Source organism: Haliotis rubra, unplaced genomic scaffold, assembly GCF_003918875.1.
Source record: "Haliotis rubra isolate DU_JTF1 unplaced genomic scaffold, ASM391887v1 Scf288, whole genome shotgun sequence".
In the NCBI taxonomy this organism is placed as follows: Eukaryota; Metazoa; Mollusca; class Gastropoda; order Lepetellida; family Haliotidae; genus Haliotis; species Haliotis rubra.
In genome coordinates this window covers 192075-207415 of record NW_025766955.1, presented here as the reverse complement: position 1 = coordinate 207415, position 15341 = coordinate 192075, and the positions used below count along the sequence as shown (strand labels likewise).

At 43.1% G+C, this 15341-nt stretch overlaps 1 protein-coding gene across 4 annotated transcripts in view; it reads left to right on the top strand.

Moving 5' to 3' along the window:
• Positions 1-15341, top strand: part of LOC124281674 (A-kinase anchor protein 9-like) — a 146936-nt gene that overhangs the window by 71897 nt on the left and 59698 nt on the right. For all 4 annotated transcript variants that reach the window (XM_046717612.1, XM_046717611.1, XM_046717613.1 and 1 more), the window contains 8 exons: positions 128-244; positions 439-558; positions 1180-1345; positions 1697-1767; positions 2217-2316; positions 2857-3069; positions 4230-5624; positions 6088-6191. In XM_046717612.1, the coding sequence (XP_046573568.1) occupies positions 128-244; positions 439-558; positions 1180-1345; positions 1697-1767; positions 2217-2316; positions 2857-3069; positions 4230-5624; positions 6088-6191 (2286 nt within the window). The remainder of the gene's footprint in view (positions 1-127; positions 245-438; positions 559-1179; positions 1346-1696; positions 1768-2216; positions 2317-2856; positions 3070-4229; positions 5625-6087; positions 6192-15341) is intronic.

Here is a 15341-nt window from a genome sequence, read left to right as displayed (position 1 = left end):
ACTGTGTTCATGGACATGCACAAAGGTATTGTTGGTGACAGCTACCATTTCAGTGGATGGCATGTGTAGAAGGGATGGGGAGGTAACCTACATGTGAAAAGTGTAATAAACTGGTGTTCTGTTCCAGCTGGAGTCACTACGGGTCCAGCATGAATCTCAGATGGCGGCTTTACAAGGTGAACTGGATGCAGAGCGGGACCGCAACTCCCAGCAACACTTGCAGCTACAGGAACAACACCAACAGGTAACAAGTGTTGATGGTGTCACTGTGTGGAGTAGAGCCACAGTCTCCTATTTAATCTCTTATGAAACACAGAAGGTTTTTTCTTTGTGCTTTCTTCCTGTGTCCAGCCAAAAGAGCAATTACATATTTTAATTATGACGAGGCAATGAGACAATTATTTGAAAATATGACGATATTTGCAAATGTTGGCACAGAGTGTTGCCCGGTTGCGAGAAGAGTTGGCGGAGGAGAAGGCGGTCTTGTTGGATACCGTGTTGACACAGATCTCCGAGCTCACTCACCAACAGATCCAACAGGCCAAACACGAGAACCGGGTCAGTAACTGCTTCAGCCATCTTCTGTTGTTTCATTTTATATCAAAATCAGGCTATGTCATGTTATATTCATTGATCGGAAATTCTGACTGATTTTGATCCTCATTTCTTCCCCCAAAGACCTGCAACTCCCCTGTCTGATGAGGATGAGGATTTGGAGATTAAATATGCACTATTGAAGTCGGCTTTAAACACTCATTCATAACATCCTGATCTGTTGATCATTGTGTATGATGTCAGCCCGTGGTTTGCCTGATCCAGTACCATGAAACAACAGCAACTGACCCACTAATCTACCTGTCACCCTTCTCAACCACTGACCCATCATCCACTGACCCACCATCCACTGACCCACCATCCACTGACCCACCATCCACTGACCCACCATCCACTGACCCACCACCCACTGACCCACCATCCACTGACCCACCATCCACTGACCCACCATTGACTGACCCACTATCCACTGACCAACTCACCCACTGACCCACCATCCACTGACCCACCATCGACTGACCCACTATCCACTGACCAACTCACCCACCATCCCTCTCATCTGTTCACCCACTGACCCACCTACCCACCATGCCTCACCATATCCCTGTGTCCCCTGTTCTCCAGGATGAAGTGGAGCTGCAGGTGAAAGGGATGAAGGTGGCAATGGAGCAGATCCACACGAGTCAGCTGAACCTGGTTCGGTCAAAGCTGGAGGCGGAGCACGCTGCCCACATTGCCCATCTACATCAAACACTTACCAAAGATCGACTGACCAGTCACTCAGAGACGGGTACGTGTTGTCGTGATGTCTAACATCTCCTCATGAGTTCATTTGTCTTTACCAAAAGCCTGTCTTCAGGCAACGTGAAATAGCCAGGTTCCAGTGGAAGAGAGGCAACAGACTGCCCAGAACCAGTGTTCCTGTCAGACAGTGTTTAGTTAATGCTCAGTGTCATTTGAGAACCATGAGGTAAATATGATTAGACAACCACACCTCATGCAGCCATATGTGTTCATGGATTAAGGAGGATTTGGAGAGAATGATAAACAAAATCACACCACCAATGTATTGATGTTTAAGGATGAATGTAATGTAGCAACTGTCTGTAGCATATAATATACCCAGTGTCTCTGTGTCCAGCCCCAGGTGCTATGTCAGGGTTGGGGCCAGTGGATGAGAGACTCACTCACAGATATGAACAGCTGCTTCAGGTGAGTGTGATTCATGTGTCAGACCTCGGATGTAAAGTCATTCTGGAATAATTCTGTTCTACGCAACCTGCATTTACTTCTTTAACAGCTAACTTTGTGACCTGTTGTGATGACATTGTTGATTAATTTGGAGTAATCGAGTTTCTATTGATATTTCTTTGGGTGTAAATGTGCATAGCAGTCAAACCCCGGTTGATTATAGCAGCAGTTAAGTGGTGATAAAATAGATCCACACATTTATAGTTTTTGCAGTTTTGCCAGAAGGTAGTTTCAGATGCTGGAAACTTGGATGTCCAGAAATGTTGTGACAGCTTGTTACATCGTTGATAGTATAAGGTGTGTTCTCAAAACTCAGCTAAGGTGATCAATGTGTCCAGGATAATGATCACTATAGATCGAAGACAATAATATTTGAAGATAATAGTTTGACTCAGTTTTTTGTCCTCCAGAGGATCAACGAGCAGTTGGAACTGCAGGTACTCCGTGACCTTGAGGACACGCCCCCTGGTGGTGACCCAAGTGACCTTAGCATCCCCAGCACTTCAGAAGGTAACTTCAGTGTACAGAAACAACATGTCAGACTGCATGATTTCGAACATGCTGTTTACAGACCGCCGCCATATAGCTGGAATATTGCTGAGTGCGGCGTAAAACTGAACTCACTCACTCACTCACTTGAACATGCTGTAAAATTCTGCTTTAATTGGATACATTTAATACATATTTTGTTTATTTGTTGTGTTCCACTCCAGTTGTACGATGACAGTATGTGAACATCTAAGTCTGGACCATAACCATATTTCTAAGCGATTAGGATACAATGATAGGCATCATCAAACCAGTTGGCCTGACACCCTGTCACGCGAGTCACCTCTGAGCATGTGTGTCTGAAGAGCAGTTCTACCCCTGATCTTCCAGGGTTAACGTGTTGATTGCTTGCTGTTTGACAGCAGTTGAACTCTAAACTTGATTTCTGAGCAATATCAAATTGAAAGAAACACATTTATTCTTATAACTGTATTCTAACTATCTAAAACAGTCTGTTTCTTGGCCTCTTACCTTGAGTTATCTCCCTTTGACTTTCTTCAGCAATCCGAAACCTTCTTGAGAGTCAGCGAGAAGAGATCTCACAGCTGAGGAGTCAGATGTTGTCAGAGTATGAGACGATGTTGCAGTCACGGACACAAGGTGTCACATCACAGTCAGAGCAGGTGGCGTTGTTGCAGCGTGAGATGGAGACGCTGCAGGCACAGTATGAAGACCAAGTCCGAACATTCCAGGAGAAACTAGCACTGACTACAGGTGTGTAATATTGGGGGCTGTGTGTTGGCCAAAATCTTGTATTGCAGTATACGATGATAAAGGTGTTACTTAAAGCAGTGATTGTACAAAACACCTTGTTTTCTATTCATTGAAGTCAGTGTCAACATTAGTATACTCAGTTGCCGCCATATTGTTGTCATGGATACAGGGGAGATATTTGAGTGAAAAATCTCAGCCTTCTTTCCGCTCTCTTGTCAGTCTGTTAGTTGAGAATGTGTTGATTTCATGTTAAAAGATACAGAAATAACAAGACTTTCTTTTAGTAAATATGCAGGAAAACATGTTGTGCTGGTATTGTTTAGTGTAGTGTTGATTGAAATACTGCATAGTGCTAGAAATATTACCTTGAGGCAGTGGGTCTTGGTGAAAGTAATGTTAGGTAATTAATGATCTCTGTTAAATAATTATAAATGCTTTAATTTAGATGGTTTATTAATACGTCATGAAATCAAAGGATGTAAAAATATATTTTTCGCAATATTATTGTGCATTGTTAAAGAGTTTACACTCAGTGACCTGTCATGGTGGGATGTTACTCATGATATCAACCACTGGTTTGTCTGGTCCAGACTCAGTGACCTGTCATGGTGGGATGTTACTCATGATATCAGCCACTGGTTTGTCTGGTCCACACTCAGTGACCTGTCATGGTGGTGTGTTACTCATGATATCAACCACTGGTTTGTCTGGTCCACACTCAGTGACCTGTCATGGTGGGGTGTTACTCATGATATCAACCACGTGTCCGTCTGGTCCACACTCAGTGACCTGTCATGGTGGGGTGTTACTCATGATATCAACCACTGGTTTGTCTGGTCCACACTCAGTGACCTGTCTTGGTGGTGTGTTACTCATGATATCAACCACTGGTTTGTCTGGTCCACACTCAGTGACCTGTCATGGTGGGATGTTACTCATGATATCAGCCACTGGTTTGTCTGGTCCAGACTCAGTGACCTGTCATGGTGGTGTGTTACTCATGATATCAACCACAGGTTTGTCTGGTCCACACTCAGTGACCTGTCATGGTGGGGTGTTACTCCTGATATCAACCACTGGTTTGTCTGGTCCACACTCAGTTATTTGTGACTGTGACATTGTTGTTCACTTGCTTGTTCACTCACTGTTTCTATCTGTAGAGGCCGACAAGGAAAAGATTCGAACTCAAGAAGAACAAACCAAAGAGCTTGAAAACTTGCGGATGTATTATGAGAAACATGTGCAAGATATAGAGAAAACATACTCCGATGAAATCACTGATTTGAGGACTAAGTATGAAATGCAGCTCAGCAATATGTTAGCCAGCACTGATAGAGATTCTGAAAACTTGTCCGATTCAAGAGAGTTTGAGAAACTTGCTAAAGAGCGAGCGTACGTGCAGCGTACAACCATGTTGACTGTCATTACTGATAGCGATGAGTCGTCTGCTACTGAATCACCTCGTGGGTCCACGAAGTCTGATTCAAGACTCTCAGATCTGGAGAGACTGGTTCAAGAACGGGATGTCAAGATCAGTGACTTAGAAAAATTGCTTGAGGAGGAGAAAATAAGATCAAGAGATTCAGCTGAGGAAGTGAAACTTTTGAAAGATCAGTTAAATGAACAAGAAAAGAGAATTAGTGATTTGAATTCTGAGCTTTCAGAAAAAGTGAATACGGTTTTGGAGCTTCAGAGTGTTGTGTCTGATAAAGAGAAGACTGTGTTGGAGCTTCAGCGTGTTGTGTCTGATAAAGAGAAGACTGTGTTGGAGCTTCAGCGTGTTGTGTCTGATCGAGAGAAGGATGTTGAGGACATCAAGACTGTTGTTTCCGACAAGGAGAAAGTTATCGAGGATCTGGAGGTTGTTGTTGCAGAAAAGGAGAAAATGCTTCAAAACATTGAGGATGAAAAGGAGAAGTATTTGAATGAGTTGCAAGAGAAGGATATCAGGAGTGATGACTCCAGTAGTGTGGATTACTCCCAGGACAAGCACGAGCTCATCACCAGGCTGGAGGAGCTGGAACACTCACACAAACAGGAGCTGGAGTCACTTCGACATGACCTTGAACACGACAACAAAGTGGAAATTGAAACTCTACAGTCAGAGTTCAAAGTTCAGCTTGAAATTGAACTTAAACGGCAAGCTGCGGAATTACAAACAATACACGAAGAAAACATGAAGAACTTGGAATTTAATCAACAAGTGAGTGATGATATAGTGTCAAGGGAGGTAACTACTGTTGAGGCAATGGTTCAGCAGACGACCCCAGTGGAGACATGTGAAAGTGATTTGAGTTCCTCGGAAGGTATATCAAGTGCCGCCACAACTGTTACTGTGGATGTTGCTGAGGATGTTGTTGATGCTGTTCCTGATGTGAGTGAAGCTACAGCTGATGTTAAGGTACAGCTTGAATCAAGGATTAGATCTTTGGAGGCGGAGTTAGATAAATTACGATCTGAGCGAGATGAACTTTCCAAGAAGCATCATCAGGACATGGAGAATCTACAGTCACAGTTGGACGAGGAAAGGGAAAGAAATGACAAACTTGTTTCCGGTGAGTGATAGTTTGCACTTGTATGTTTAGCCAAATTAAATTTGACCATTTGTAGATGTCGAGGCTGATCATGTTCCTTGTGCTCAGTTCTTGTTTTTGAAGCCGATGAGTTAGGCGGAGATAGTGGTTGACCAGGCTGATGTTTACCACACCTGTTCAAATCTCAGATTCACCCTCATATATTTCTAGGTTTATCTACTACACCCATGCCGGTTGGTATTAATAAATTAGTAAACATTAACAGTCTATATCACTTTGGGTTTCCTTGAATGTCCAGCTGATGTCAACAGAAGTACTGTTCGTGTTAAAGTCCCTCCCTCTTATGATACCCTGATGTGGATTGTTGCTCGTTCTGTCAATCACTCGTTTGCCTGTCCAAGAGCTGACTGACTGTCAAGTTGTTGTGATGTGCGTATTCTGCTGACTGTGCAGTAAATCATCACTCTTTGACTGGCTGTTGTAGATATGGATGACGAGGAGCTGCTGAAGGAGAAGTACGACCAGCAGCTCGAGCTGTCCAAGCAGCTGATGCAGCAGGAGTTCACCGAGACGCTGGAGTCAGAGAGGGTGAGTCAGTTGTGTAGCTCGCTCATAGACCAACAGTCAGAGAACAGATAGTTGTGTAGCTCGCTCACAGACCCACAGTCAGAGAACAGATAGTTGTGTAGCTCATTCTCAGTGCCACAGTCAGAGAACAGATAGTTGTGTAGCTCGCTCACAGACCAACAGTCAGAGAACAGATAGTTGTGTAGCTCATTCTCAGTGCCACAGTCAGAGAACAGATAGTTGTGTAGCTCGTTCTCAGTGCCACAGTCAGATAACAGATAGTAGGGTACATAGCCTCCATACTACTGCCTCATGCTAATTTGCATGGCACAAGACCAGACTTTAAACATATGTGATATTTCGGAAATCAAAAGAGACTGGTCTAGTGCAAGTTTTGTGGTGCACTGACCATGTTGTTTTGTATAGTTATATAGATTTTCTACTGGAACTCGGATTGTGAGGAGCATGACAATACATATTTATACATCAACTGTGTTTCTAGATCTTGATTTGACTTTGTAACATGTGACAAATGTCGGCATTAAACTCTGGGTAGGAGAGTGGTTACCAGATAGCGTCTTTGCCGACCGATTTGAGGGGATCCTGGGGTTGGTTCTACAGAGTTAAGGGGTAGATAGACTTGTCCAGGTGTTGCTGAAAGCTTACATTTGATTCTCGTTGGCTTCTGTTTGAATATTGCCAGCTGTGGCCTAAAACAACATTCACTCGCATTTCTTGTCATATTGGTGGATATTATTACAGAATTTCACTCTCACTTTCTGACTTTCTGACTTTCTGACTTTATGACCGCTAGTGATAACTAAATGCCAGACCTGCAGCAACCTGTGTTTGTCCTTCTAGCGGTGACAGTGAGGCCCTACTCCTTGGTTGGCTGTGTACCTGTGTAGGTGTGTGTGCATACTATCTGTCACTGGTTCAAACCTGATGTAGACCTGATTGTTTACAGACCATGCTCACATAGACCTGATTGTTTACAGACCATGCTCATGTAGACCTGATTGTTTACAGGTCATGTAGACCTGACTGTTGACAGATCATGCTCATGTAGACCTGATTGTTTACAGGTGCTGTAGACCTGACTGTTGACAGATCATGCTCATGTAGACCTGATTGTTTACAGACCATGCTCATGTAGACCTGATTGTTTACAGACCATGTAGACCTGACTGTTGACAGATCATGCTCATGTAGACCTGATTGTTTACAGGTGATGTAGACCTGATTGTTTACAGACCATGTAAACCTGATTGTTTACAGACCATGTAGACCTGATTGTTTACAGACCATGCTCATGTAGACCTGATTGTTTACAGGTCATGTAGACCTGATTGTTTACAGACCATGTAAACCTAATTATTTACAGACCATGTAGACCTGATTGTTTACAGACCATGCTCATGTAGACCTAATTGTTTACAGGTCATGCAGACCTGATTGTTTACAGACCATGTAAACCTAATTGTTTACAGACCATGTAGACCTGATTGTTTACAGGTGATGTAGACCTGATTGTTTACAGGTCATGTAGACCTGATTGTTTACAGACCATGTAAACCTAATTGTTTACAGACCATGTAGACCTGATTGTTTACAGACCATGTAGACCTGATTGTTTACAGACCATGCTCATGTAGACCTAATTGTTTACAGACCATGTAGACCTGATTGTTTACAGACCATGTAGACCTAATTGTTTACAGACCATGTAGACCTGATTGTTTACAGACCATGTAGACCTGATTGTTTACAGACCATGTAGACCTGATTGTTCACAGACCATGCTCACGTGTCTCGACTATTGTGAGTGCGGCTTTAAACAACCAATGACAACAAACAGTGTTACTGCTGTCTGAAGTCAAACTTATCTTCACACCCGTACAGAAGCGAACAGAAAGGCTATAACACGATTATGTCTACTGTATGCCAGAAACCTGATCTTCACATAAACTGTGAAATACAAACTTGTTAACTTCAGTGCCTATCGGTGACTTATCACCCGATCCAAGTCTGGCCTCGCGTCATTGATTTCCCATAATTCCAAGTGTCAGTCACATGGAAGGTAAATGGAAGACTCACTTGAAGACGACTGTAATCAGTGTTAGTCATTACCGAAACTGTTGTGTGGTGTAATTGTATCACGACACCATGGGGGAGACGAAGAACGAAGTGTCTTTATGTCTCGGTGACCTGGGATGACATTACTCAGTGTGAAAACCGGTATAGGTTATCAAGTTGACATTCATGTATGTGGAGGTTTTATAAAAATCAGAATAAAATAATGTCAAATAGCTTGAAATTAATTTGAATAACTCTTTGTAATTATTTGAAAATAATTTCGTCAGTATGGGAAATATTCCAAACTCAAAAACTGTCAATCATTTCAGTGAGTGTTAGTTAGTTGGCTGATTGGTGGTTGATAAGACTGGATGACGTGAGTCTGGTCTGGAACCCCCCTACACGACACATGCACACACACAGTTCTGTCACTGATCTGGTGACGACTGCAGGCTGACCTGTGTAGGGGAGATCCTACGTTATGACCAGTGTAGGGGAGATCCTACGTTATGACCAGTGTAGGGGAGATCCTACGTTATGACCAGTGTAGGGGAGATCCTACGTTATGACCTGTGTAGGGGAGATCCTACATTATGACCAGTGTAGGGGAGATCCTACGTTATGACCAGTGTAGGGGAGATCCTACGTTATGACCTGTGTAGGGGAGATCCTACGTTATGACCAGTGTAGGGGAGATCCTACGTTATGACCTGTGTAGGGAAATCCTACGTTATGACCAGTGTAGGGGAGATCCTACGTTATGACCTGTGTAGGGGAGATCCTACGTTATGACCAGTGTAGGGGAGATCCTACGTTATGACCAGTGTAGGGGAGATCCTATGTTATGACCTGTGTAGGGAAGATCCTACGTTATGACCAGTGTAGGGGAGATGCTACGTTATGACCTGTGTAGGGGAGATCCTACGTTATGACCAGTGTAGGGGAGTTCCTACGTTATGACCAGTGTAGGGGAGATCCTGCGTTATGACCAGTGTAGGGGAGATCCTACGTTATGACCAGTGTAGGGGAGATCCTACATTATGACCTGTGTAGGGGAGATCCCACGTTATGACCAGTGTAGGGGAGATCCTCACGCTATGACCTGTGTAGGGGAGATCCTACGCTATGACCAGTGTAGGGAGATCCTCACGCTATGACCAGTGTAGGGGAGATCCCACGCTATGACCAGTGTAGGGGAGATGCTACGTTATGACCTGTGTAGGGAGATCCTACGTTATGACCTGTGTAGGGAGATCCCACGTTAAGTGACCAGTGTAGGGGAGATCCTACGTTATGACCAGTGTAGGGAGATCCTACATTATGACCTGTGTAGGGGAGATCCTCGTTGCCAGACCAGTGTAGGGGAGATCCTACGTTATGACCAGTGTAGGGGAGATCCTACGTTATGACCTGTGTAGGGAGATCCTACGTTATGACCTGTGTAGGGAGATCCTACGCTATGACCAGTGTAGGGGAGATCCTGCGCTATGACCTGTGTAGGGAGATCCCACGCTATGACCAGTGTAGGGAGATCCTAACGTTATGACCAGTGTAGGGGAGATCCTACGTTATGACCAGTGTAGGGAGATCCTACATTGTGACCTGTGTAAGGGAGATCCTACGTTATGACCAGTGTAGGGGAGATCCTACGTTATGACCTGTGTAGGGAAGATCCTACGTTATGACCTGTGTAGGGGAGATCCTACGTTATGACCAGTGTAGGGGAGATCCTACGTTATGACCTGTGTAGGGGAGATCCTACGTTATGACCAGTGTAGGGGAGATCCTACGTTATGACCAGTGTAGGGGAGATGCTACGTTATGACCTGTGTAGGGGAGATCCTACGTTATGACCTGTGTAGGGGAGATCCTACGTCGTGACCAGTGTATGGGAGATCCTACATTATGACCAGTGTAGGGGAGATCCTACATTATGACCTGTGTAGGGGAGATCCTACGTTGTGACCAGTGTAGGGGAGATCCTACGTTATGACCAGTGTAGGGGAGATCCTACGTTATGACCTTTGTAGGGGAGATCCTACGCTATGACCAGTGTAGGGGAGATCCCATGCGTTACTATGACTTGTGTAGGGGAGATCCCACGTTATGACCAGTGTAGGGGAGATCCTACGTATGACCAGTGTATGACCTGTGTAGGGGAGATCCTACGTTGTGACCTGTGTAGGGGAGATCCTACGTTATGACCAGTGTAGGGGAGATCCTACGTTATGACCTGTGTAGGGAAGATCCTACGTTATGACCTGTGTAGGGGAGATCCTACGTTATGACCAGTGTAGGGGAGATCCTACATTATGACCAGTGTAGAAACAAACACCCTGCTTGAGTGTAGCGCTGTGGGGAGGTCACACATCAGGGCAGGTTTTGTGGGGGACAGACAAACAGATTTGATTACCCTGTGGATTTAGGAGGAATGTCATAATGGTTTCTTGCCTTGTATTGACAATGTTATTGATGTTTGTGTCTGTTGGTCACTGGGATTAGTCAGTTGGGTCAGTGTTGTATGCTGGGACTCATCATGGCGTGGTCCTAATGGAGATAGCCGCTGAAGGTAAGTTTGGGTATTAGTAAACACTGGAAATAATGATGCTGAAATATAAATTTATTCATGATAATGATATTAGTTGTGCATCATTTACTTACATGCGTATTTGTACATAATGAAGTATATTCTCAGAGTAGGACATAGTGGGCTAGATGTGTTTAACTGTGTGAAAAGTTAGCTGATGGTGTAGTGGTGGCGGTGGTAGTAGTGGTAGTAGTTGTGGTGCTGTTGATGTGGCGCACCAAGTTCACCCCTCCTCAGACTCAGGGTGAGGCAACCCCATGTCACATCCTAGTATGATGACTGCCTGTTGTCTAGTGGACACAACATCTTCCTAGACAGCGTGTAGTTGTAGGTTTGATCTTGTGGCACACCAAGTTCACCCCTCCTCAGACTCAGGGTGAGGCACCCCCATGTCACATCCTAGTATGATGACTGCCTGTTGTCTAGTGGACACAACATCTTCCTAGACAGCGTGTAGTTGTAGGTTTGATCCTGTGGCACACCAGTAGATGTTACATGTTGTCGCCCTGCCTGTAATCCTACAGTAAGCCAGGTAAACCCCATTTCTCTTTGTTTTAATGACCACTTCCAGCAGAGCTAATTACAGCATGACGGTATGGTCAAAGAGACCGGGGCTTATCTGGCCCAGGTCACATGACTAGGATTAGCTCCCGTGTATAATGAAGTATGGCAAGTTTGCTCGTTTGTGGCTAACAGTGCTTGTCACATGCTCGTCCGGGGATTAGCATCTTGTTGTAATTACTACCAATTGAGAGATTGTGATAAACATGGCTCAATTAGCCTTCTGAGTTAACTGTTAACTGGGACAAGTGTTGTCTTGATCAGGTCACTGTGACATTCAACCTTCAGTGGTCAGGACTGTAGGACTGGAGGGTTGTACCTTACACAGTGGACATGAACATAGAAGGTCAGTGCTAGATATAGGGTGTTTGGAGGATGCTGGTCACAGTGGTCAGGGCTGGAGGGTTGTACCTTGTCACATACACAGTGGACATGAACATAGAAGGTCAGTGCTAGATAAAGGGTGTTTGGAGGATGCTGGTCACAGTGGTTATCATGATATGCGAAATGAAGTTCATGTAATGATTATAACATGTCATAACATATGATTTGTAGATTTTCCTGTCCAACCCTTATTATTAAAAGCAAAACAAAACATGAATGCTTATGATATGCTGCTGCCGCTGATGATGATGGTGACGATTACAATGATGATAACAATGATGATTACAATGATGACAGATATGCACAAGTTTTCCCAGTTCAGAAGTTGATCACTGGATTATATGGTCCAGACTTGATTATTTACAGACCGTCGCCATATGGCTGTAATACTGCTGAGTCGGTGTAAAACTAAACTCACTCACTCACTCCTAGTTCCGAACATCACCATATAGAAAGAGCAAATAAATATTTGTCTAGAATACATGTATTTGCAAAATCTGATCAGTTGCAGAAGTATTACCTGTATGTAGTGAGGTTTTACCTGTATATTGTGATGTTTTACTTGTATTTAGTGATGTTTTACTTTCAAGTAGTGAGATTTTACCTGAATGTAGTGAAGTTTTACCTGTATGTAGTGAGGTTTTACCTGTATGTAGTGAGGTTTTACCTGTCTGTAGTAAAGTTTTACCTGTCTGTAGTAAGGTTTTACTTGTATGTAGTGAGGTTTTACCTGTATGTAGTGAAGTTTTACCTGTATCTAGTGAGGTTTTACCTGTATGTAGTGAGGTTTTACCTGTCTGTAGTAAAGTTTTACCTGTCTGTAGTAAGGTTTTACCTGTATGTAGTGAGGTTTTACCTGTATGTAGTGAGGTTTTACCTGTATGTGAGGTTTTACCTGTGAGGTTTTACCTGTATGTAGTGAAGTTTTACCTGTCTGTAGTGAGGTTTTACCTGTATGTAGTGAGGTTTTACCTGTGTGTAGTGAAGTTTTACCTGTATGTAGTGAAGTTTTACCTGTATGTAGTGAGGTTTTACCTGTCTGTAGTGAGGTTTTACCTGTCTTTGACCTGTATGTAGTGAGGTTTGACCTGTCTGTAGTGAGGTTTGACCTGTATGTAGTGAAGTTTTACCTGTATGTAGTGAAGTTTTACCTGTCTGTAATGAGGTTTTACCTGTCTGTCGTGAGTGTATGTAGTGAGGTTTTACCTGTATGTAGTGAGGTTTTACCTGTATGTAGTGAGGTTTTACCTGTCTGTAGTGAGGTTTTACCTGTCTGTCGTGAGGTTTTACCTGTATGTAGTGAGGTTTTACCTGTCTGTAGTGAGGTTTTACCTGTCTGTAGTGAGGTTTTACCTGTCTGTAGTGAGGTTTGACCTGTCTGTAGTGAATGTAACCCTGCTGGATTATCCCAAACATCCACCTGTTAGATCAGTGGAGCCGACCCAGCTGTTGCTAGTTGACAGATCAATTATTCAGTGGTCACCTGTAATCTGAAGACTGAGGACTTGTGTTTACCTCATGTGATACAGGACTGATACAGAAATGACACGAACTGATTCAGTAATCTACAGTGTACAAATGCTGTTGTCATATTTTTCTACACGATATTGAGGAGATCCTGGGTTGGCACATTTGTGGATTTTTGGTTTCTTTGTTACTACCATTGACTTCATAAAATTAAAAAATAAATAATAAAAACATATATAGGGGTGGTTGGATAGCCTACTGGTTAAAGCGTTTGCTCATCACGCCGAACACAGGGTCGATTCCCCACATGGGTACAATGTGTGAAGCGCATTTCTGGTGTCCCCTGCCATGATATTGCTGAAATATTGCTGAAAGTGGCATTAAACCATACTCACTCACTCATAAAAATTATAAATATTAAAATGCATCAATCGAAACGACATATTTTACTTAATTTCTACATTATTCTCTATATTCGGGGCAATAGCATTACTGAGAAGGCTGACCAAATATGGTCCAGGAACCGGAATACAGTTCTATAAAGGTCTTCCTGTCCTGACGGTTCAGCTTGGCTTCTCATTGTCCAACCCCAAACAGACCTTGTTAAAGCTGGACAGCACCAGGAAATGTACAAAAATAAAATCACTGTTTAATGATTTGTGTATATGTAAAATTTTAACAAAATGCCACGTTTTAGAAGTTCATGAGAAGACAACACTTATTTTGAGCCATATTTATTTTATGAGAATTATAAATGACATTTTGGCTTGAATAATACTGAAAGCAGCATAAAATTAAACTCAATAATTTATAAAACATTTCTATAAATATACAGTCATGAAGTCTACAGTGTTTTTAGATCAATGCTCTGGGAATGTTGCCAGTGTTGAGTATAATCAGCCTGAGTATGGTTGTTTTACAATGAAGCAATAAACAGAACCAGGCTGAGGACTGACCCTTACAGTTGACAGTTATGTCTACTGACAAGTTTACTTATCTCAGAGACATAAATCTCCACGCCCACTGTGACTGTTTTCTATGAGTCTGTTCATATTGGCCAGTGTTTACATGGTATACAACTTTGACGGTTGTGTGACTGTCAGTGGTCGCAGGGTTACTCCCAACCAACATGGATATTTGGCCTCTCCTTCCAGCCGGAGAGCTGGGGGTGGCCATTGTGAATTGTAGCTGAATTCTCCATTGCTGCACATATTCATCGGCACAAAAACATGACATAGTTATGTCATCCAATTCACAAAACACAAGTCCAGATGTGAGAGTCATTCTCTTTTCCGGTCCAGTGAAAATAAACATTTGCAAGTCTGTCCTGTCTGCCTATGAACAAACTCATTCCAAACGTCCAAGTATCCAAGAATAGAACGCGCCACAGGAAAGTCATTGTCTGACTTCTTGTCAGTTATCCCGTATCATTTACTTTAAAATACTTAATGTTGATAAAATTGAATCTAAAATGATTGTTAATGCTTAATTGTGGATTAGTTGGTTTCATATTCCTAGAAACAGATGCATTTCAGTCGAACTGTTTGACTATCAGGGAATCATTATGTAGTTGGATTGTGTCTCAGGTCGGTGCTAGGAATTGACCAGATCCATCCCCCCTTCTCACATGAAAGGGTAAATGTCAGAATCTTTTTAGATTCTTATGTTTAAATTTCATTATATCAATAAACTACTTGTGACAATGATGGATGGATTATCGCCAAGGCTCATGGCTTTCTTTATTGAATTCTTTCAGGGCAGATAATCCATCCTTCCTTGTCACTTGTGTATCCGTGATGGTTGGGGTTAGAATTGATCTTCAGCAACCCATGCTTGTTGTAAGAGGCGGCTAACGGGATCGGGTGGTCAGACTCGCTGTTGACATGTCACCTGTTCCCAATTGCGCAGATCGATGCTCATGCTGTTGATCACTAGATTGTCTGGTCCAGACTTGATTATTTACAGACCGCCGCCATATAGCTGGAATATTGCTGAGTGCGGTGTAAAAATAAACTCACTCACTGCTTGTTGCTTGTAAATTATTGTCTGTGTCATGTCGACAGGAATCCAGGGTTGAATGAGGAGGTCAGTAGGTC